Source organism: Echeneis naucrates, chromosome 8, assembly GCF_900963305.1.
Source record: "Echeneis naucrates chromosome 8, fEcheNa1.1, whole genome shotgun sequence".
Taxonomy (NCBI): Eukaryota; Metazoa; Chordata; class Actinopteri; order Carangiformes; family Echeneidae; genus Echeneis; species Echeneis naucrates.
In genome coordinates this window covers 17303963-17324246 of record NC_042518.1, presented here as the reverse complement: position 1 = coordinate 17324246, position 20284 = coordinate 17303963, and the positions used below count along the sequence as shown (strand labels likewise).

The 20284-nt window shown below is 41.6% G+C and overlaps 2 protein-coding genes across 6 annotated transcripts; one reads left to right on the top strand and one right to left on the bottom strand.

Annotated features, from left to right (window-relative positions):
• Nucleotides 1–375: 375 nt before the first annotated feature.
• On the bottom strand, nt 376–11826 carry LOC115047310 (monocyte to macrophage differentiation factor 2-like). Of its 3 annotated transcripts, none has more exons than XM_029508141.1 (7): nt 11434–11826; nt 6681–6762; nt 5299–5463; nt 3069–3139; nt 2876–2977; nt 2630–2699; nt 376–1567 (listed from the first exon to the last, which is right to left on the bottom strand). In XM_029508141.1, the coding sequence occupies exons 1-7, from the start codon at nt 11586–11588 to the stop codon at nt 1367–1369; spliced, it is 846 nt and encodes a 281-aa protein (XP_029364001.1). In that variant the 5' UTR covers nt 11589–11826; the 3' UTR covers nt 376–1366. The 3 variants fall into 3 exon arrangements, with proteins under 3 accessions (XP_029364001.1, XP_029364000.1, XP_029364002.1); XM_029508140.1 differs by having other exon boundaries at nt 3069–3143; nt 5303–5463; XM_029508142.1 differs by having other exon boundaries at nt 2900–2977; nt 3069–3143; nt 5303–5463.
• A 2122-nt stretch (nt 11827–13948) lies between these two features.
• wipi2 (WD repeat domain, phosphoinositide interacting 2) lies at nt 13949–19924 on the top strand. 3 transcript variants are annotated; one of them, XM_029507930.1, is made up of 12 exons: nt 13949–14312; nt 15074–15156; nt 15727–15896; nt 15997–16093; nt 16553–16650; nt 16914–17006; nt 17174–17244; nt 17392–17499; nt 17653–17817; nt 18114–18221; nt 18308–18426; nt 18488–19924. In XM_029507930.1, the coding sequence occupies exons 1-12, from the start codon at nt 14239–14241 to the stop codon at nt 18619–18621; spliced, it is 1320 nt and encodes a 439-aa protein (XP_029363790.1). In that variant the 5' UTR covers nt 13949–14238; the 3' UTR covers nt 18622–19924. The 3 variants fall into 3 exon arrangements, with proteins under 3 accessions (XP_029363790.1, XP_029363792.1, XP_029363789.1); XM_029507932.1 differs by having other exon boundaries at nt 13952–14312; nt 18308–18405; nt 18509–19924; XM_029507929.1 differs by having other exon boundaries at nt 13957–14312; nt 17392–17505; nt 18308–18405; nt 18509–19924.
• The last annotated feature ends 360 nt before the right edge of the window (nt 19925–20284 follow it).

Below are 20284 nucleotides of genomic sequence, written 5' to 3'. Positions count from 1 at the left end.
TGGACAGGTCACCAGTCCATCATAGCGCTGACAGACAGAGACAGTAAACTTTTACTGTCACGTAGTTTATTTAATAATGTGGGTTGAGAAAATAATGTGACTTCTTTCCTCTACTAAATAACATGGTGATTCAGATTCAATTCATTCATTCATTCATCGTCAACCACTTATCCATTTCTGGGTTGTGGGGGGTGCTGGAGCCAATCCCAGCTCACACTGGGTGAGGACGGAGTGCACCCTGGACAGGTCACCAGTCCATCACAGGGCCAACAACCACTCACACTCACACTCAGACCTACGAACAATTTAGAATCACCAGTTAACCCAAACATGATGTCTCTGGATGGTGGGAGGAAACCCACACAGACACGGGGAGAACATGCACACTCCACACAAAAAAGCCACAGGCCAGGAACCGAACCAGTGGGGAAACAGCGCTAACCACTATGCTGCTGTGCTGCTGTGACACCAAGTTGCACAATTTCATTCAATTTTGGCCCCACTTCAAAGGAATGTATGACTATAACAGGAGTTGGATGAGAAGATTGATGCCGTCTTATCATTGCGCAGTAAGATAGTCTTTCTTAGCACAGCAGCAGTGACTTGCTTTCAGTTTTGTGATGGACAAGACCGCAATGACTTACATCACACATTTCAAACTTTTCAACAAATTAAAAACATGAGATAACAGTTCAGAGATTGAGTTTAGCTGTTTACAAATTCTGTATTCAGCGAAGCTAACAGGCGGTTGGCGGTAGCTTCTTCAGCATACAGATGTGAGACTGGCATCAATCTGAACACTAAGAAAATATATAAAGGAATTTCCCAAAATGTGAAACTATCTCTTCATCTGAGCAATGATATTAAAACTTCCTGGTACATCATGTGTTTATTTACCTAAACATTACCAATGAGATTGTTAATACACATTTGGATCCATACCCAGGGCGGTAATTCAAAAATATTCTCTTTCTTTATAGATTGGCATCTATGTGGTGAAATAGAATAGTGTTATTTGCCTGTCTTTGTGACAATAACATCAAATTTCTGTATATAGTATAGTGTATATGTCCACTATGTAGCGTCATCATACCTTCTTATCAGTCATTACCCATTTGCTCTAATCGCTGGCTGCAGCTACGTGATTAGGCCAGCCACTGGCTGGTAACAGACAATAAAAGGAGTTTGGTCCCACCAAGGGAGGATTTTCTCTCATCCATAACGGTCAGCCAGCATTGATCATGTCAGCACCATTTCTCTGCATACATCGTCAAGCATCAGGTCAGCTCTTTTCAAAGCATGCTGATCTCATGACTAAACTTATTTCCACCCTGTGAGCCGTGTGATTTTTGTTGAAATCAGCTGGTCACCTCGCTGTCTGCAGTGGCGGCCCAGACACATACAAGTACCTCCAAATGGCATAATAATGTATGCCTGCTCCAGCCGCAACAAAAAGATGCCAAATGGCATGTGCAAAAGGGACCAGGCCGTCGCTCTTGAAGAATATTACACCCACAACATAGAAGACACCTCCGACTGCCAGTTCACACACACCAGCACGCTCCACCTGTAACACATCAGAAGAGCCCATAACCAAAGGGTTCAGATAAATCATGTCCAGAAAATTATATATATCTATATATCTGTATATATAGATATATATACAGATATATATACTTGCTTTAAAAAGAAGGGTTATGGTTAAGGTTATGGATGATAATGTATTTTCTGTGGTCAACGTGACCTTTGGCCCTTGATCACCAAACTCTGGTCAGCTCATCCCTGAGTGCAAGTCAAGGTTCACAGGGCCGAAACTCATTTGCAAGGTCACCGTGATTTTGAACTTTGACCTTTGACAAACATCCCTAAGACCAAATTAATGTCTGTCCCAAATCGAAAGTAAATCCCTCACAATGTTACTTAGATATCTATTTGTAGCCATATTTTGGTTGGTTTGTTTTGCAGTTAAATATATTTGTAAGCAACAATCAGAAAAAGGCTACAACCCAACTAATTAGAATATAGCCAAAAAGAAATCAACCAATCAAAATGCTGACATACTTTAGTTTAGCCGGTATAATTTCACTATTCAGGCAGAGATATAGTGCAATAGTTACAAAAACTGACAAATTTAGTACATGAGTCTGCAAGTTATTAAAATTTATATTGGGGGGGACATAAATGTAACAAATTTCTTAGTAATCCATTTTGTCGCAATATTTCTCCCCCTAGTGTGGTCATCAGTAGGATTTTTCCTTTGAGCATGATAAATGAAATAAATAATAACAACTTTATCATATTTCATGGCAATGAATTATTGTTGGGATATATCAATCTGAAACAACACGCTGGCCGAAAAAACCACAACATAAGCAAATACAGTGTGTGGCATCATAAGGAAGTTTGAAGTTTCTCTGAGTTGAATTTTGTAAAATGCTCAAATGGAAATAAGTGACTCTGCAGAGTTGAGGAAGTCCCTCTACATACACTTTGGAAAATGTGAATTTTGTTAACTAGTTGCAATTTCTAGGAAATAGGCCGAAACAAACAAAACATCTGACTTGGCTCTACGTATTCTGTCTGGTTCTCACCAGAGTCAATCAGCACCTTAGATTGTGATTGTTCTTACCATGGACAAGATGACCAGAGCAGGAACAGCCCCCATGGCCACATATGCCAACAATTCTACCAGCTTGTACCTGCAGGTAGAAAACTGGGACATGAGAAGATAATACCTCCAGTTCTCTATGCAGTTGTTTCAGCTTCAAAGAGCATTCCAGAGTTTGCTGTCAACACTTAGGGACGGCAGTTTGGGCAAAGGTTACTTTAATTAACCCAGGACATAGAGGAGAGAGACAGAAGGAGACAGCATTACCTCTCGTGGAAAAAAAAGACATACATGGATCCTATACAAGCCATGACCCAGATCAGCCAGCGCATGTGGCAAGCCCATGGTCCCAGTTCCCTCAGCATCAACCTAGGCAAACACAATCACATACATGATGGCACGATGACCTTCTTCACCAGTCTAGTTGTCCATTAGATGGTGCATGATTAAGTGGCCACACCATGGAGAGTAGGAGGCAGCGATGAAGAAGTAGATAGCCATTCTGTCACACATGTGGAAGCGCTGCTCCAGCTTGCTGCACCGAGACAAAGAGAAGATGGCAAAACAGCTCATTTCAAGAACATGATAAGCTTTATTCAGTTTGGGAAAATCCTCTGTTGATCATCCATAACCATGGAGACATGCCATGTGCAGACTGTGAGCATACTTATCAGCCAAAAAATAAAAACACCTAAGAGCTAAAGTAGTAATTTAAGTTTTTAGAGGGGCAAGTCTGGTTGTTAAAACCACACTCGAATTCCCATTGACAATTTCAAACTGGTTCTGACTATGTCCTTCAACGTATCACACAGTGTTTGTTGTGTCTATTTGGACTATTTGTCCAAAGAGGGATTTCTTTTCGCTTGTCAATAAAATCTGTGTTGGTCATAATAATCATTGAAACTTAATTTTACACTAAATGAAAAGAGCTTGAGGCTATGCAAGAAGGAAACCTTTATTCACTTATTAAGTGTATGACTAATTTAGCTTCATTATTATTTCATAATTGATGCCAGTCTGGATTTTCCAGTTTTTCAAAGTTGTTGTAAAAACATATAAAGGACAGGCTGGATCATGATCATAAGCTCATTTATGAACATACTGTTAAAAATAAGCCAAACTTATAATAATATGATGATGTGTGAGAGAACTTGAGGCTAGAGGGAAACCATAATCATCTTTTGGTGCCATTTTCCTAATGAACTTGTTTCCATTGAGAAGTAAATTCCTGGTTCAAAAAGTAAAACACCTCGCCGGAGAACATCACCTTATCGTGGTGGAGAGGTTTGTGTGCCCCTGAGAACCTGGGAGCTATGTTGTCCGGGGACAAGTGCCCCTGGTAGGGTCTCCCAGTGCAAATTGGTCGCAGGTGAGGGGCCAGACAAAGAGTGGTTCAAAAGATCCCATGAAACAACAAGGGGAGAAAAGAATGACCCTCGCCCGAGGAAGCCCGGGGCCCCCTTCTGGAGCCAGGCCTGGAAGGAGGGCCCGTCAGCAAGCGCCTGGTGGTCGCACATGCCACGGAGCCCGGCTGGAGCATAGCCCGAAAAAGCAATGTGGCACTTTCTTCACCGCGTGGGCCCACCACCTGCGGGGATAACCAATGGGGTCGGGTGCGCTGCCAGTTGGGTGGCAGTGAAGGCTCTGCGGACATGGAATGTCACCTTGCTGGGGGGGAAGGAGCCAGAGCTTGTGTAGGAGGTGGAACGCTACCAGTTGGATCTGGTGGGGCTTACTTCTATGCACAGCCTTGGTTCTGGATCCCTACTCCTGGAGAGGGGTTGGACTCTATTCTTCTCTGGAGTTGCTCATGGGGTGAGGCGCCGGGCGGGTGTGGGGATTATCACAAGCCACCGGCTGTGCGACACTACGTTGGAGTTTTCCCCAGGGGCCTCCCTACGCCTCAGGGTTGTGGGGGGGGGGGACTCTGACTGTTGTTTGTGCGTATGCACCAACAGCAGTTCGGAGTATTCGGCGTTCTTGGAGACCTTTAATCGGGTCCTGTATGGGGCTCCAGTAGGGGACTCCATAGTCCTATTGGGGGACTTCAACGCGCACGTAGGCAATGATGGAGACACCTGGGGGGCGTGATTGGGAGGAACGGCCTTCCTGATCTGAACCCGAGGGGTGGTTGGACTTCTGTGTTAGCCATGGACTGTCCATAACAAACAACATGTTCAAGCATAAGGATGCTCATAAATGTACTTGGTACCAGAGCACCCTAAGCCAAAGGTCACTGATCGATTTTGTGATTGTGTCATCTCATCTGAGGCCGCATGTGTTGGATACTCAGGTGGTGTCAACTGATCACCACCTGGTGGTGAGTTGGGTTAGGTGGCGGGGGAAGACTCAGGACAGACCTGGCAAGCCCAAACATGTAGTGTGGGTGAACTGGGAACGTCTCGAGGAGGCCTAGGGACATTAAATCTGAGTGGTCGATGTTCAAAACTTCTATTGCCGAAGCTGCTGTGGGGAGCTGTGACCTCAAGGTTTTAGGTGCCTCAAGGACCGGTAACCCTCTGACACCGTGGTGGACACCGGTGGTCAAGGAAGCCGTCCTGAACTGAAGCGATCTGGCTCTGTCATAATTAGCAAACTGTATGTCTGAGTGTGATGTAAAAGTCTACACAGAAGGACATACATGCACATCTGCAAAATCCCTAATAGCATTTTCTGTTACAAGCACACACAGACCGGAGGTGGCTGACTTTCCATGCAGCGGTGTGGAAGAGTGTTGAGGTGATGAACAAGCCAGTGAGACCGCTCCCATAGAGCCAGGCAGCAACACGATGCCAAGGGTCCCCAGACAAGAAGTAGAGCACCGACCCCCCCACCAGACTAGGAAGGATCCAAAACTAGAAAGGATCACATAAGCACAAAACCATCACACACACACCATATTGTTGTGACCATTTCAAATGTGTATCCAGTATAGCTTTTTCAATCATATATTACATACTGTTGAAAAATTATTTCAACTCAATAAAACAACTTTGGTATTTGCAAATACTTGGCTCGAAGCATTCTCTAGACATTTAATAAGTGCATAGTCCAGGGGTTCCTCCACATTCCTTCTTTACTGCTTCATGTTCACATTATAGAAACCAAAACTGGTCCCGTTGGAAAACTATTGTAAATGTTGCTATTTCTCCAATTCCATGAAACACAGCTGCAACAATTTAGCTATTATACTTAGCAACAATAATCTCATGTCTGTGCAGTAAAACATCCCAAGCATCTGTTCAGTTTATTTTATCTGAGTTTAGGCCTGGAAAAGACTGGAAATTGTAAATAGCTAGCCTCAAGTCCTAAAGTTGTTAAATTGACTAGTGTTCGTTATTATTAGTATGCAAAAGTGTAATTCATCCTATAGAGTGCAAATACATATTTAAGTTTCCTCAGACTATCCTTGGGCATTTTCTTATAGAAGGAATCAGAGAGAAAAATAAAAAGGTTGTATTATTAATTTTAAAAATGCCTAATGAATTGTTGGTTGGTTTTCACTTTATTCTAAACTGAACCCTAACCATAAATGCCTAATCCTAATTCCTGTTATGACAAACCTGGTGTCTATCTGGCAGTAGCTTGCCTATGTGTGGTTTCATGCTGATGAAGTTTAAGAGATTGTGCAAACTGTCCTGCATAATGTCACCTCAGCAGACAGCACAGCAGCAGTGAACCAGTGAATCAATCGACATGTATCATAAATAGGACTGGCTATAAAAGGCAGCACTCTGTGTGAGGCTTTACAGTCATTATGGCCATGTCATTTGACTCACTCTGTTTCATTCACTCTCTGTCTTGCTCTCACAGAGGCAGGAGCATGCAGAGATTATAGCAGATTAGAGAAAGCTACAGATTGAATCACAGATTATCACCCACAGTCTCCATCACACAGCTAAAAATCCTCCCCACTCTAACTCTTTTCTCGCAATCCTCCCCATCTTTTTCATTAGTTTTTCTTAAGGACATGGGGAGTGTGGGCTAGAGTGAGACAAACAACCAAAATAGGTGCCTGATTTTCACTGAAAGTGTGCTTATGCGTCTGTCTTTGGCAAATTGTATTACTCACCCCATGTGTGGCACAGTTTGCAGCATGTTCATATTCAGTGGGCTGATATCTCCTACTGGCTGGCACCCTGCAATTCATGAACCTGAGGAAGGAAGAGAAAAAGAAAGAAAAAACACAGAAAAAAGAAAAAGAAAAATGTGATGAATGTAGACACGGAGGAGAGGCTAGGTACTGTTTTATTAGTGAATAAGTTGTGTGCTGACACCAATGAAAGTCAGTAGTTTGTGTGTGTGCATGTTGTATGTGTGTGTGTGTGTGTGTGTGTGTGTGTGTGATCATTCTTGGGGGACTTACAGGTCTCTAATCCACATCACATTGTCTGAATTTTAGTGTGCCTCATCGTTACTTAGGCACCTGTCTGCGTTCCTATGGTCATCAGTGATGTCACTGTCTGCACTACCACAGACTACAACCATTAACTACATTTGTATTATTTGTCACGTTGTCACATAGTTTAAGAAGGTTATCGCATGTATTGTGTATGCTATTTAATCAGCAGTAAATCTCTAAATCCCGGTTTACAGGAAAAAAACACATCTGGAGTTGTTACGAAACTGCATTTTATACATCAAGATGAACACACACACGCTAATTTGAATTTAGTTCCTCACGCAGGGCAACAGGTGTGTCTTTGTCAGTCAGCTGTGTTATTTGTTTACACATTTAAAGTCACACACACAAACACATTGCTTTTTGTTGTAACGGTCTATTAATTCTGCACAGGGAGGAGTGCAGTCAGGAGAAAGTGAAGCAGAGGAGAGATAGGTTAGGGATTCGAGACGAAGGAAGGTAACCAGGCTGCTCCTTGATTTGAACTACAGCACCACAACTTTTTTTACATTCGAGTTAAGGTTTATTAAACACTATATTACCTAAGTCCACCTCTGGGAGTTGGACTTAGGCAATCTTCAAAAGCACAACAGCAGTCAATGTCATTGCTTTCGACAGACCCAGAGATGCCGTGTCAGATGAGATAAGCCATGGCTTATCAATCAAAAACTGATCTGAGAGCACAACATGTGCAACACTTGCCAAAAGGTAATGTGTGTATTAAACAGGAATGCACATTTGCACAGTTCAATAATACTATGAAGAGCATTTTTGTGTAATTGCTTTAGAAATTGTGCTTCAAGACCCCCAGTGGATTCTCTCCCAGGAGGAAGGATTTTTACTGCAGAGTGGTGTTTGATATGGTCACAATAAAATGTATCATAAAGCTTGAAGGAATTTGTGACATTTTTTGAGTTGTTGGCAAATAACAAAAACATTTGGAGTTCTTTGAGGTGTAACATTCCAGACACTGTGAGAGCAGTCAACAGGCATCAAATCAGGCTGAAATGATGCTGCCTTCCTTCTGATTTTATGACACTGATTATCTGAAGGAGATATTAATGTGTTCAGTTAAAGATGCCTCAGCATAGGATGATTTTGAGTGAAACCAAATGCATGCACAGCCTTACTGTTGCGTGTGATGTAAACTACCATTCTGGCAAGAGTCTTGTTTCTGTGCACATATATTTTAGAGACCAATGGATCTCGAATCCAGGAAATCACTATGAAGGGCAGTTTTGGCTGGTGAGGAAGAAATGGGAATGGAAACGTAATATTTTTCTCTGCCAAATTTTGTTTGACTTCTTCATCGACCTTGAATTCTGAGATTTACAGATGTCCATCTTCAGAACAGGAAGCTTGGAGGGACACTTCTTCTGTTTTTGCTTTGACTTTACCTGTCAGCTGGAAGCAGGAGGATGTTTGTCATCAGGTTGGTGCTTCAGATGCTTCACCTACTATTTAAATACTGTCATGTAGTCTTTCTGAAAGTTTTAAGGCCAACTCCATTCTCTCCTTAACAGCCTCCCACTCTGCCTTCAACCACTCTGTCTTTGACCCTTGCAAAGCACAGCCTTTTCTGGTTCTTGTTCAAAGATGTGAAGTTTATGTTTTTCAATCTGAATCTCTGGTTAGCATTCAAGGACCATGGTTTTCTCTTTTTCCAAACATTGAAGAGTTGTCGGGGTAACGCTGTGTCCATGTACTTCTTCAGATCCCTTTTTTGGCTTATTTTCCTTTTTTGGGGGGGGGGACCTGCAGCTTCTCAAATGAATTATTTAATAATTTTCTCCAGTAGCACAGGCTTTACAGGGGAACTGCGCCTTTTGTAGAATGCCTCACACTTGCTAATAAATCAGAGAACATTTACTTTAACCAGAGAACCCAGGGCCACAAGATAAGGCCAAGGCATTAGATAATAATATCATGTCAATAAAAAAATGCAGCACCTGCCAGCGCTGATATTTTACATTAGTGGTCTGAATTTACTCTAATTTACATTTAATCAAATGTCCAAAACCAACTAGTATGCACTAAACCTGAGACCTCTGGACTCTGAGGCAAATGCCAGATTTACCAATTTGGTAATCCAGTTTAGGTCAAGCACAAGTACATTAATCTGCACCATCTTCCAAATCTAGCAAGAAGTGTATTTTATAGATTGATAGTTCTAAAGACATGTCCTGGTTGTCTGTCTCTCATAAATACATTATATAGAGAAAGGTTAAAATTAACAAGGAATATGTGGAAATTCTGAATAAATGTGTAAATAATTATATAGATTACAAAATAAATTTATCGTCCTTTCACCCCAAAATCAATCGTCACAGCTGAATGTTTTACCCCAAGCTAAGCAAATTTAACCCTAAATCTAAATCTAAGTCTAAAACCCTGAAGTTCACAAAATGTCCTTGATCTCCAAAAATGTAAATTCATTATTTTTGAAGTCTAAAATTCAAATTGACAATAGCGAAAAATAGGAGAACAAGAGAGAAAGAGGGTGAGAGTTTGTGTGCACTCACCATCACAACCCTCATAACAGGAATGTCGGTGTGTTTTCCTGTTGTGAGTCAGGTTGGAAGGTTGGAAGTGCGAGGCATCAGAGTTCTCAAAAGCACAAAACACCTATTGTTCATATGTACTTTCTCTCTCTCTTAACAACGAGGAATCCCAGGAACAATAGATTCTTAGAAAATATTTAGCACGATAACATTTGATTATTGTATGGCTGCCATTCATCTTTTTCTCCCTGGTGCATAATGAAAGAACAGTATTTTTCTGAGCACTACTGGAATGTTGTAGAGCTATCAATGAACCTGAATGTAGCTCTCTAATATTCTCTAATCAGTTATGACAGAAATGACAGAACCCTGTGTCTGTAAGTTTGTGTGTGTGTGTGTAATGAGCTGAAAGGAAGGGAGAGGGATTCACAGGCTCAGATCAGAGAGGACATTGTTGTCAACACACTATTCTCTTTCGTTTCTTTCTTTCTGCTACTTACACACACTTGCTCTCCTTCTAGTTACATGTTGTACATTTGTATGTGTATATGTTTTTCCCTCATATAGCTCTTTTACCTCATAAGTGTTTAATTGTAAAACCCAATTACAGGACATTCCATGCATTAATACATTACATAAATTCCATGCATTAAGGATTGGCTGCATTTAAGAGGATCAGAAACACTGGATCCTGTGAGGAAACTGTACATTATAGGAATGTGTACGTGTGTGTGTGTGTGTGTGTGTGTGTGTGTGTGTGTGTATTAAAATACACCCTGTAACTTCAGGACTATTCCTTTTCCAACAAAGATCAAGTTCATCTCCTCTGGGATTCCAACTCTGTTTCTCACGATGATCAAAATCTCCCACCCACACACATAAACAGTTCAGACACACAGATACAAACAAAGCGATGAATGGTCTGAGAAAGAATTCGATTTGATATACTATTCACTGCAGAGGTAGCTCCCAACCTCTGTACCCCAACAACCTTATTCAACAAGCTCAGGAACACTTTTAGTGAACAATTTCATGAGCTTTGTTTTGTTTTTTCATGGTCTATGTGGTTATGTTCCTCTCTAATGTTTGTGTATATTCCTGTTTAGATTAGTTTAGATAGCTCTTTACTATTTCAGATGTTTTTATCTGTTATTTGAATTTATTTTACTGTTAAGTTTCATTCAATGCTTTTAGCTAATACCAACTGTTTTCTTTTTTTGCTAAAAAGTGTTTTGTTTATCCATTACTTTAAGCAGTTTTAACAATTTATTAAGTGCTAGCTAGCTAATTGTTTCATGTAATTGTCTGTTATCTTAGCTATTTCTGATGCTAACAGAAATTACCCATTAAAGATCGTTACCCGTTACAGAGTTTAGTTTTTACTAGCCTGGATGAGCTAACCGTGATTTTAGCTACCAAATCCTAGCCGTTTATCCATTACCCTTTCATATTACCATTGTTTATTCATTGCTGTCAACTGTTGTTAGTTAATTGTTTAGTTGGGAAACTTTTAATTGTCTTTTCATTTGATAGCAGGTTTTTATACACCTACAACACACAAATAGCATCAAGGTTTGGGAAACCTTTCCGTGCACATTTTATTAATAAATCGTTTTTGGTTTTTTTTTAGTTATTCATAAATATTTTTACAGTAAAAAAAAAAAATAAACTGATTCTGAAAGCACACAATGAGAAACAGATGGAGAGGTGTATTAAATAAAGTGATTGAATTTAGTTGGTCAGCTCTTTTTAGTCTTTAGTGGCGAGGTTGACAAGTTAAACACGCACAAGCAAACACAAACTAATCTAGAACTCTTTCTTGCCGCTTTGCCAGTGCGTCACTACGCATGGATGCTCGGTGTGTGTCCCTGTGGAGACATGGTGACATTTGTCGATCTGCTCTGTGTCTCAGTAACACTTACCTGCCAAACTTCGTCCTCTTCAAGTCCATTTCGTGCTTTAGTCGCGTGCGCTCAACGCGGCGGTCCGCTCGCACTCTTTCAACTGCAGCACGCGAGCGTCGTCGACTCCTACGGGTTTCCCATTCCGGATGTCCCACCGCAGCACGTCCAAGCATAAACACACAGGTCCGAGGAGGACAACCTGCGTAGTCGGGCCAACTATTCAACAACAACAACAACAACAGTTGAGCGGCTTTTGACCAAAGCGCCGGGGCTTCTGCTGGACATCAAACCACGAGCCATCCGGGGGAACGGAGGCGGAGCGCACCGCAGCTAGAAAGCAGCGGGCCACCGTGCGGAGTTTTGTTCCGATTCTCTGATGTGTTTGCGGGATGTTCCGCCGGATTGAGCTTGTAACCCCTCCTCTGCCCCCCCCCCCCCCCCCCCCCCCCCCCGCGTCCCGGCTGCTGATAGCACAGCAGCAAACAGCGAGCCCTCCCCGAAACACCTCAACTTTCTCCGAGCTCACTTTATTTACACTTTCAACTGGCCTGTGTTGTGTGTACAGTTAGGCTGTGTTTTGGAGGACACGTGAGTGGTACATGCGGAAATCGAGAAGTTGTAAAGCTGCTTTCAATAGTCTCAGGCGAGAGAAAACATGGAGATGGCTGTATCTGTGAGGGGTGAGCAGTCTGACAGACCATCAAGTTCAACACAAACACCTCCCCATTTCACTCAAATCAGATCACACTAATATATAAAACTAAGTTTTATGTAATAAAAATAGTACAATTATTCATGCAGAAAATAGTGCCTGGTCCGATATTATTAAATGATTAAGAAAAACGCACCCGGTTGTAAGCAGTATTTTATTTTAATCATTCCAATTAAAGTACAGTACAGCAATATTTTCTAAATTTTAAGTGTGTCTGCTACATTAATTTATGGATCTGCGTTGCCTTGATTTGTGCCACATAAAAGCCCTGTTATTCTCAGTGTCTTGCTACTCTTCATCTTGCCGGATCACCCATTCCCCTCTTACTTTCTACACGTGCGCACACACACAAACAAACAAACTGAATGGAAATTTAAATATTGTCCAACAATAACTAGAATCCCTTTGTGGCCGTGCGTGGCAGCTGCATGAAACAGATACATTATGCAAACAGACTTCAGAACAAGTTCCCACTATTTCAGCAGAACGTGTTACACATTTACTTTTGCAGTTGTGTTCTGTGCTAAAGGGCATAATACAGACTATTATAGTTACCATTGTTATCATAATGATCGCCGTGATTAATAGCAGGTTATGTCACCTTGCCATCATTTTTTCCATTCCTCATTTCTGTTTCTCTGTGTACATTTGTTTTAAAGCTGTGGCCTGTGTAAACCAAAGGCCAGGACACAGTGTGTTGGCCCTCTGCCTGTACTGACAGATCTCTAGAGGAGAAGCAGCCACTCGGCCCCTGAAAACACAACACTGGTCCAAAGGACACATCTGTCACATAATTATGAGGACCTGGACCTCAATGGATGGGTGCATGGATGGAAACACAGAGGTACTTCTACAGATGAAATTTGAAAATAAATGCACCAACAATGTACATGTTCATCATGGTGGATTCATTTATTCTTCATGTCTTTTTTTTTTTTTTTTTTTTTGTTTTGCTGCTTTTTTTCCTGTTTTCTACTTATGCCATGTAGCTGACTGTTTCTAGTCCTTCTTTTGTTCTCTGAGATCTGTGCACAGGATGAACAGCAGCTTTCTAGAGTGTCTCAGGCAGCCACTTCTTACGTGCCATTATATCCATTCAGTAATTTGTATTCATCACGATCACACTGTAACATGCTCAGACTTACACCTGAAACTGCCCTGAAACTAATACATGCACACAAGATGTGTGACTCACATCCCAAATTACTCTCACTATTTCCTTTTCATTCCACGCCCCAGATTTTGTCACTCCATTTGTTATTTCGTAGGTTGCCAAGTTCATCCTTATATCTAACCCAGATCAATGATAATGATTTCTGGCACATGAAAAACAGGGATATTAAAATTATTAAATGGGGTTTACAAAATGACATAAATGACATAAATCAAATCTTGGGGATTAAGTGGTCTTCTTTGTTTAACCTGAATTAGATAGCAATTTCGGTCATACTTTTTAGTCTATAAATATATGCAATAGACAAATAAAATCTGATACATGGTCAGTACTGTATATTGATATGGTTATTTTGGTATAATAAAGTATAAGTATGAATAATAGGCTCTGCCCTGAAAGTGCACACAAATACTTTCACCAATAAAATAACAAACCTTTACTAATACCGCCTACGCGATGCAATATCTTATCTGGCATATGCTGAAAAAAAAAAGAATGATTTTAAACTCAATGTGAATGTCGGCCATTCATTTCAGATGGTTTTTGCCCGCGTTGCCAGGAGGGAGCGCTGTAGGATGAACACCCAGTAGTATTCGTGCCGCGGAAAGTTTCCAGGAGGCAGATGTCAGCTCGTGCTTCCTCTCTTCCGTGGAGCCATCAGAATCAGAAACTCCTGCTCGGATCAGATAACATCTCGTGTGTTTACCGTCACCGGGGCAGCGCGCGGAGCAAAATCCGCACTCGCTCTTTAAGAGAGCCTCACGCTGCGCTAGGAGCATGCGCAGTAAGGGAGAGCAGCAGCCTGTATGAAAAACAACAATCATTACAGCAGGGCCAAAGAGGAGAGATGGCCCAGTGAAGCCCCGCACCACAGGCAATATCCAGCTCAGCAGCTGCTGTTTCTACCGGAGCTTTATATGTCCATGGTGCCGAATCCATGAACCTGGCTAGTCAGAGCGGGGACGCTGGCGGCAGCCAGCTCCTCTTCGCCAACTTTAACCAGGACAACACGTAAGGCAGGGCCAGGGGAGAGAGGCTGGGGATCCGATGGCCTGTGCTGTCAAGCTAGCTGACAGCAGCTAGCTCAGTGTGGACTTGTGTGGGTGTCTCAATGAGTAACAGTGCTCGATGTGAAAAGGCCTGGATGTGGTTTCTTACATTAGGACCGGCTGCCATGACTCTCCAATGTTAGCTAGCTAATGGAAATCCCCAAACATGTTTTACGCCAGGCGTCACCACCGTAGCTCTGTAGCTAACGTGATGTTGTTTGGTCCGAGGCTAACTTTAGCCACAATGCACATGTAGGTTAGGTGTCATGTAACTTCTCGGATGGTAGAGGTAAACACAGTTCGCGTTAATTAGTTAGTTGCACATTGACTTGCCTGAAGTAAAACAAATTTAAGTTTGTCATGGGCAGAAGCTATGTTTGCGGTCTGACGCCACAGTAGGACAGTTTGACAGTGGTCTAACAGTCTCAAACTGGGGCACCGTTTGTCTTTAGACAGGCTAGAGGAACATATGTACAGGTACCTTTGTTACCCATGGACGATTATTCCGGTATTGTAGACCGGCTTTAGACCAACGAGGCCTGGTGCTATTGCAAAACATCGTGTGACGGCACAGAAAGAAGTCTGGCCCATAGTGTCTGGTGTGAAAGACCCCCGTTATAATGACATTTTAATCCACCAGTGTCTGTGTGTGTGGATTTTGAATCTCACTTTAATGCTAGATCAGCTGCGCTGCTGTGTCTCTTTGTGTTGTTATTTGAACAGGTCCTTAGCTGTTGGCACCAAATCAGGATACAAGTTTTTCTCCCTGTCCGCTGTGGATAAATTGGAACAGATATATGAATGTAGTAAGTATTGCCTACCAACTAAATCTACACAATGAGCAGAATAATTGTACAACATTTGTATGTTGAGACATTATATTGCTTGGTCATATGTTTGAGGTATGGTGTGTAATGCATGTTGTCAAGACATAATGTAACCAATGCCCCATTAAAGAAGTGCTCTTACTTTAAATATTAATAAAGTTTGTCAGCACTTTCCCCCTGCTCTTTAACATAAAGCCTCCTCCTAATAATTGGATTTATGCACACTGTAGGAAGTTATGGACTACTTCTTATCATGCACCCATATATGGTAAATTAACGTGCACTTTTTAGTATGTCTTGCCGTATTTAAATAGCCAATGCAAAGTCAGAGTAGCAGCCTCAAGATGAGGATGGCATGTAATCATTCTTGCAAATAAGTTTCATTATTTAGTTTAATTTATTATACTAGGTTCTGTTCTGCACTGTCAATAAACCTGAACTCTAAACAGTTAAAAATGACTACCACAAGAAACAGAGAAGGGCTGTTATTAAAAGATGAGAAATATGACGTGATTAAATCTGTGTGCGTTTGTCTGTGTATGTCTGCAGCGGACACAGAGGATGTGTGTATTGTAGAGCGTCTGTTCTCCAGCAGTTTGGTAGCCATTGTCAGCCTAAAGGCCCCCAGGAAGCTCAAAGTCTGTCACTTCAAGAAGGGAACTGAGATCTGCAACTACTCTTATTCCAACACCATACTGGCTGTTAAACTCAACAGACAGGTAGGAAAACAAGGGCCAAGAAATACTTGTATGGCTCACCACAGACATGTTTTCACCAATAGTCGTAAAACTGTTTGCTGATGTTGTTGGTGTTGTGCAGAGGCTGATTGTGTGTCTGGAGGAGTCACTGTACATTCACAATATTAGAGATATGAAAGTGCTGCACACTATCAGAGAGACTCCACCCAACCCTTCAGGTAAGTCTGAGCAACAGCATTCCCTGTCCCATGTGTTGTGTTCATGTGGGGGGATGGGGCCCAAACATTGGAATACAGGGGAGGAATTTTTCCCAGTATGTTATATGTACTCAAAGATAAATCAGGAAAGGAGCCTCCTTCGGGTTTCCCTTTCATTTTTACTTTATTTCCAGTTAATTGTGTTTTTTACAGCCTGCTCATCATTATTTTTGATTGGATGCCGCTGCCCAAAAGGCTGAGGCCCTCTCACTGTTAAGCTGAGCTCAGATCTAACACAGAACAAGGGAAAGAGAGACAAATGCTGCCAAACCCTCTATAATTCTTAGGGTTATTCGAGGCTCGCAATATACAGAGTTTTGTCTCAGGATAATGTATTTTGAAGTTCAGATGAAAGTGCTTCTGCTCTGATCTGCTTTGTCCTTGATTAATCAGTTTCTACATGTGAACACATTTTTTCAGGTTTATGTTCCCTTTCCATCAGCAATGATAACTGTTACCTGGCATACCCCGGGAGTGCTACAATAGGAGAAGTTCAAGTGTTTGACACAGTCAACCTGGTAGGTAAACGCAATTAATGCGTTCTACTTTAAACAAAACCCCAGTTTTACATATTTCCTTCTCTTTTTTTTTTTTTTTGTCATTTTACATTTTCATGTGTAGCTGAAGAATTCTTTCCAGTGATTCTTCTATGGTGACTAGTGAACTTCACGTTGAAAACGAGCCTGAGCTAAATCTTACTCATTGAGACGCTGTTTCTCTTTATTCTGTCTGGCAGAATAAAATGACACATTTCTAACTAGGCTGTTTATTTGTTTTCCAGCGGGCGGCTAATATGATTCCGGCTCACGACAGCCCCTTAGCAGCTCTAGCTTTTGATGCCAGTGGAACTAAACTGGCCACAGCCTCAGAAAAGGTAAGACAGTTGCTGTGAGGCGGACTGGCCTGTTATCTATGTAACTTAATAAATATATATATATATATATATATATAATTATTCTTTTTTTGTAATTATTTATTTAGGTTTTTGCTTTGTTTTTGTTTTCTCCCTGAATTAATGTTGCGTGTTTCACTTCCTCCTAGGGCACAGTTATTCGTGTCTTCTCAATCCCAGAGGGACAGAAGCTCTTTGAGTTTCGGCGAGGAGTCAAGAGGTAGACAATATTTGCTGAAATTGGTGATGGTTCTGGTTTTTCAGAAATCAGAGCAGTTTCACTGTGATGGACAAGTTTGATTCTGTATCTGTGTCTGTGCATGAATTGGCATGTACTCTGTTTGCGTTTTTCTTCCTCATATTTTAGGTGTGTGAGTATTTGTTCATTGGCATTCAGTATGGAAGGCCTGTACCTTTCAGCCTCAAGTAACACAGAGACGGTCCACATCTTCAAATTAGAAACGCAGAAGGAGAAGTATGTGTACGTATCTTTCTGTTTCTCTCCTTTTACACCAGAGTAAAAAAAAAAAATGTCTTCTGCAACACCTTGGTTGGGTTGTTCTACCAATCAATATTTACATTAGAGAGACGGCTCTTTTCATTTCTGTATGCATGCGTGTGCATATAGGCCTGCAGAGGAGCCCACCACATGGGGAGGCTATCTGGGTAAGGTCCTGATGGCATCCACCACCTACCTGCCTTCCCAGGTTACAGAAATGTTCACACAGGGGCGAGCCTTTGCCACCGTACGTCTGCCCTTCTGCGGACACAAGAATATCTGCGCCTTAGCTGTGTAAGTGCCAGTCTGCCATCTGGGACACATTTACATGTGCAGACATGTCATGAAAATCAGCGTTGCAGTTCTTTGTCAGTTTGTTTAGTACTTCTATTTATCACCTGATATATAAAGTTGATTTTGTTTTAATCTATTTAGTATTAAGATTAAAAATGTAATGGCAAATTGTGCCAACGCAAATTTTTTATTTTCAATTTGGTTGTCGTAATCCTTAAATTTCTGTTCTTTTTTTTTTTTTTTTTTTAATTCTTTTCCGTAAAATGTTAATTTTTATTTTTGCTATTTTAAATTAGGATTCAGAAGATTCCCAGGTTGTTGGTTGCAGCAGCTGATGGTTACCTGTATCTGTACAACCTGGATCCACAAGAAGGCGGGGAATGTACACTAATGAAGCAGCACAGGTGACCTACACACACACACACAAATGTACAGAAAGAGTTTTCCTTTGAGTTTCTTGAGTTTCAACTCTGCTAGTTGCTGTCTGCAGGTTGGATGGCAGTGCTGATCCACCCAATGAGATCCTTGAACAGGCATCACATGACCGTCCACTTGTAGCACAAACTTATAGTGCTGCTGTCACTAAAGGTCAGTCGCACAAATGCAGCTATGAAGGCAATTATTTTGTTTGACTTGCTCCAAAGTTGAATGTTTTCTTTCAATATTTGACCTCCGACCTTGTGTTTCCAAGGTTACTGTGAAGAGCAGGGTGCTGTGGGAGGGGCAGGCCTAGAGGATGACCTTAATGACTTGCGCTTAGAGGACGAGAACGAGCAACCACCACTCATCCTTGAAACTGACTGACTTAATTAGCGGCTGCATCCACCAATCAGAGGGCTCCTCTGGTGCTGCTATGAATATGTGACACAAGGGGGGCAGGGACAGGATTAAAGACCAGGGGGTGTTTTTAAATGCTCAAAATGTTTAAGAGCCTGTCTGTCAGTCTGTGGGTTGTTTGTCCACATCCATGTCCGTGTTTTCCACCCTCCTTACCCTCTTCACTTCCTTTTCCCTCAGTTTTGCCTGTGCAGGCCAGACTGAAGCTTTGCATGTACATGTGCCAACTGCTAAAAACATGCTCCAATGTGAAAATGAGTATCTGTGTGTGTGTAATTGACATTTGATCCAAAAATTGTAGCTGTGTCTCCAATTAAGACGCGCACACAGAAGTAAGCACTGTGTAAAATGAAAGTGATTGTGTAAGTGCCTCTCTGCCCCAGAGTCATGGTTTCTCCTGTCCGAGAGAGGGATCTCTTTGCATTGGCTCAATAAAGTCTATTTTCAGTTGTTTGATCTTAATCAAAGGTGTGTACTCTCTTTACTAACCTCCTACTCTCACATCCAGTCACACACTGTCCTGTCAATTGTGGCATTAATTGAGTTTACCCCTTAAAGAAGGATTTAGAAACTTTTGGCACGAGGCAGAGGTGTTTGTGTGGTGTTTGCGTGCTCATGCTGAGACTTCATTTGTGTGTGTTTGCTGGGCATGTACATTAGCTAAACAATAAGCAATTAGCCTCCACTTGTCCACACTCACTTTTACCTCATCCAAGCAGAGGCTTGGTGGACCCCCACCCCTCCTCCTCAGGCCCACAGTCATTGGTTGATTTTAAACTGATTATTAACCTTTTTATAATCACCATAACCAATGATGTGTCATGCGTATGAAAACATGCATGGTGGTGTTGATGTGCTACTGTGTCCATAAATCAAAGATATTTTGGTGGTGACGATCCATTAAAGTCAGGCAGCAGGTCAGTAGAGAAAGGCAGTGATTAGTCTTCAGTGACAGTCTCCTCCTCTTCCTCATCCCACTCTATCTCTTCTCTGTACATAAATAGATGTGGCAAGATATCACTGTACCATAATGTCAGGTTAGGATTTGAAGACTCGGGGATGGTGAGCGTCTGGCTATTGAGTAATACTGTGGATTATAATTTGATCGGGACCTCAGGCTGAGCTGCATGAGTTCCCATTAATCCTTTGGTGTCTGAAGCCACTAAAAGGACTGGCCTAGGGAGTTTGGAGTGTCCAACATTTTCTAATGATTTTGTATAAAATGTGAAACATTCATCTGAAACTAAAATGAAAATAAATTCCATGTTGATGTACGAGATAGGTGCCTTTTGTTCTTGATCCACTGTAAGATTTTAGTTTGGTGTTACACAGGTTCACTTGTCTCGAAGTTCACAGAGAGAATACTGACAACAACAACAACAGTTAAATTAACGATATGATCAAATGAAAAATATGCCAAAGAAAAAACTCATTTAGCATTGAAAACAAAATGTGAATGAGCAATTTGCTGTCGCTTCAGAGAGCGAACATATGTAATCTTCAGTGTCACAGTTGATAGTGATTAAAGTTTATCAGAGGTAATATGGTGAGTTGGTTAATAGCATAATATCTGCTGTACTGCTGAAGCCCAATGGAGACTGAAATAAGTCACAGTGAATGCTGCAAGCTG

What these genes read in the sequence shown, in the direction of transcription:
- LOC115047310 (XM_029508141.1), bottom strand. Translation starts at nt 11,588, where the DNA reads ATGCTTGGACGTGCTGCGGTGGGACATCCGGAATGGGAAACCCGTAGG. An exon ending in AAGAGGACGAAGTTTGGCAG is followed by an intron (nt 6,763 to 11,433) that starts GTAAGTGTTACT and finishes TTCCTTCCTCAG; the next exon opens with GTTCATGAATTGCAGGGTGC. An exon ending in CTCTGGTCATCTTGTCCATG is followed by an intron (nt 1,568 to 2,629) that starts GTAAGAACAATC and finishes GATGTGTTACAG; the next exon opens with GTGGAGCGTGCTGGTGTGTG.
- wipi2 (XM_029507930.1), top strand. Translation starts at nt 14,239, where the DNA reads ATGAACCTGGCTAGTCAGAGCGGGGACGCTGGCGGCAGCCAGCTCCTC. An exon ending in TGTTTGACACAGTCAACCTG is followed by an intron (nt 16,651 to 16,913) that starts GTAGGTAAACGC and finishes TTTGTTTTCCAG; the next exon opens with CGGGCGGCTAATATGATTCC. An exon ending in TTTCGGCGAGGAGTCAAGAG is followed by an intron (nt 17,245 to 17,391) that starts GTAGACAATATT and finishes CTCATATTTTAG; the next exon opens with GTGTGTGAGTATTTGTTCAT.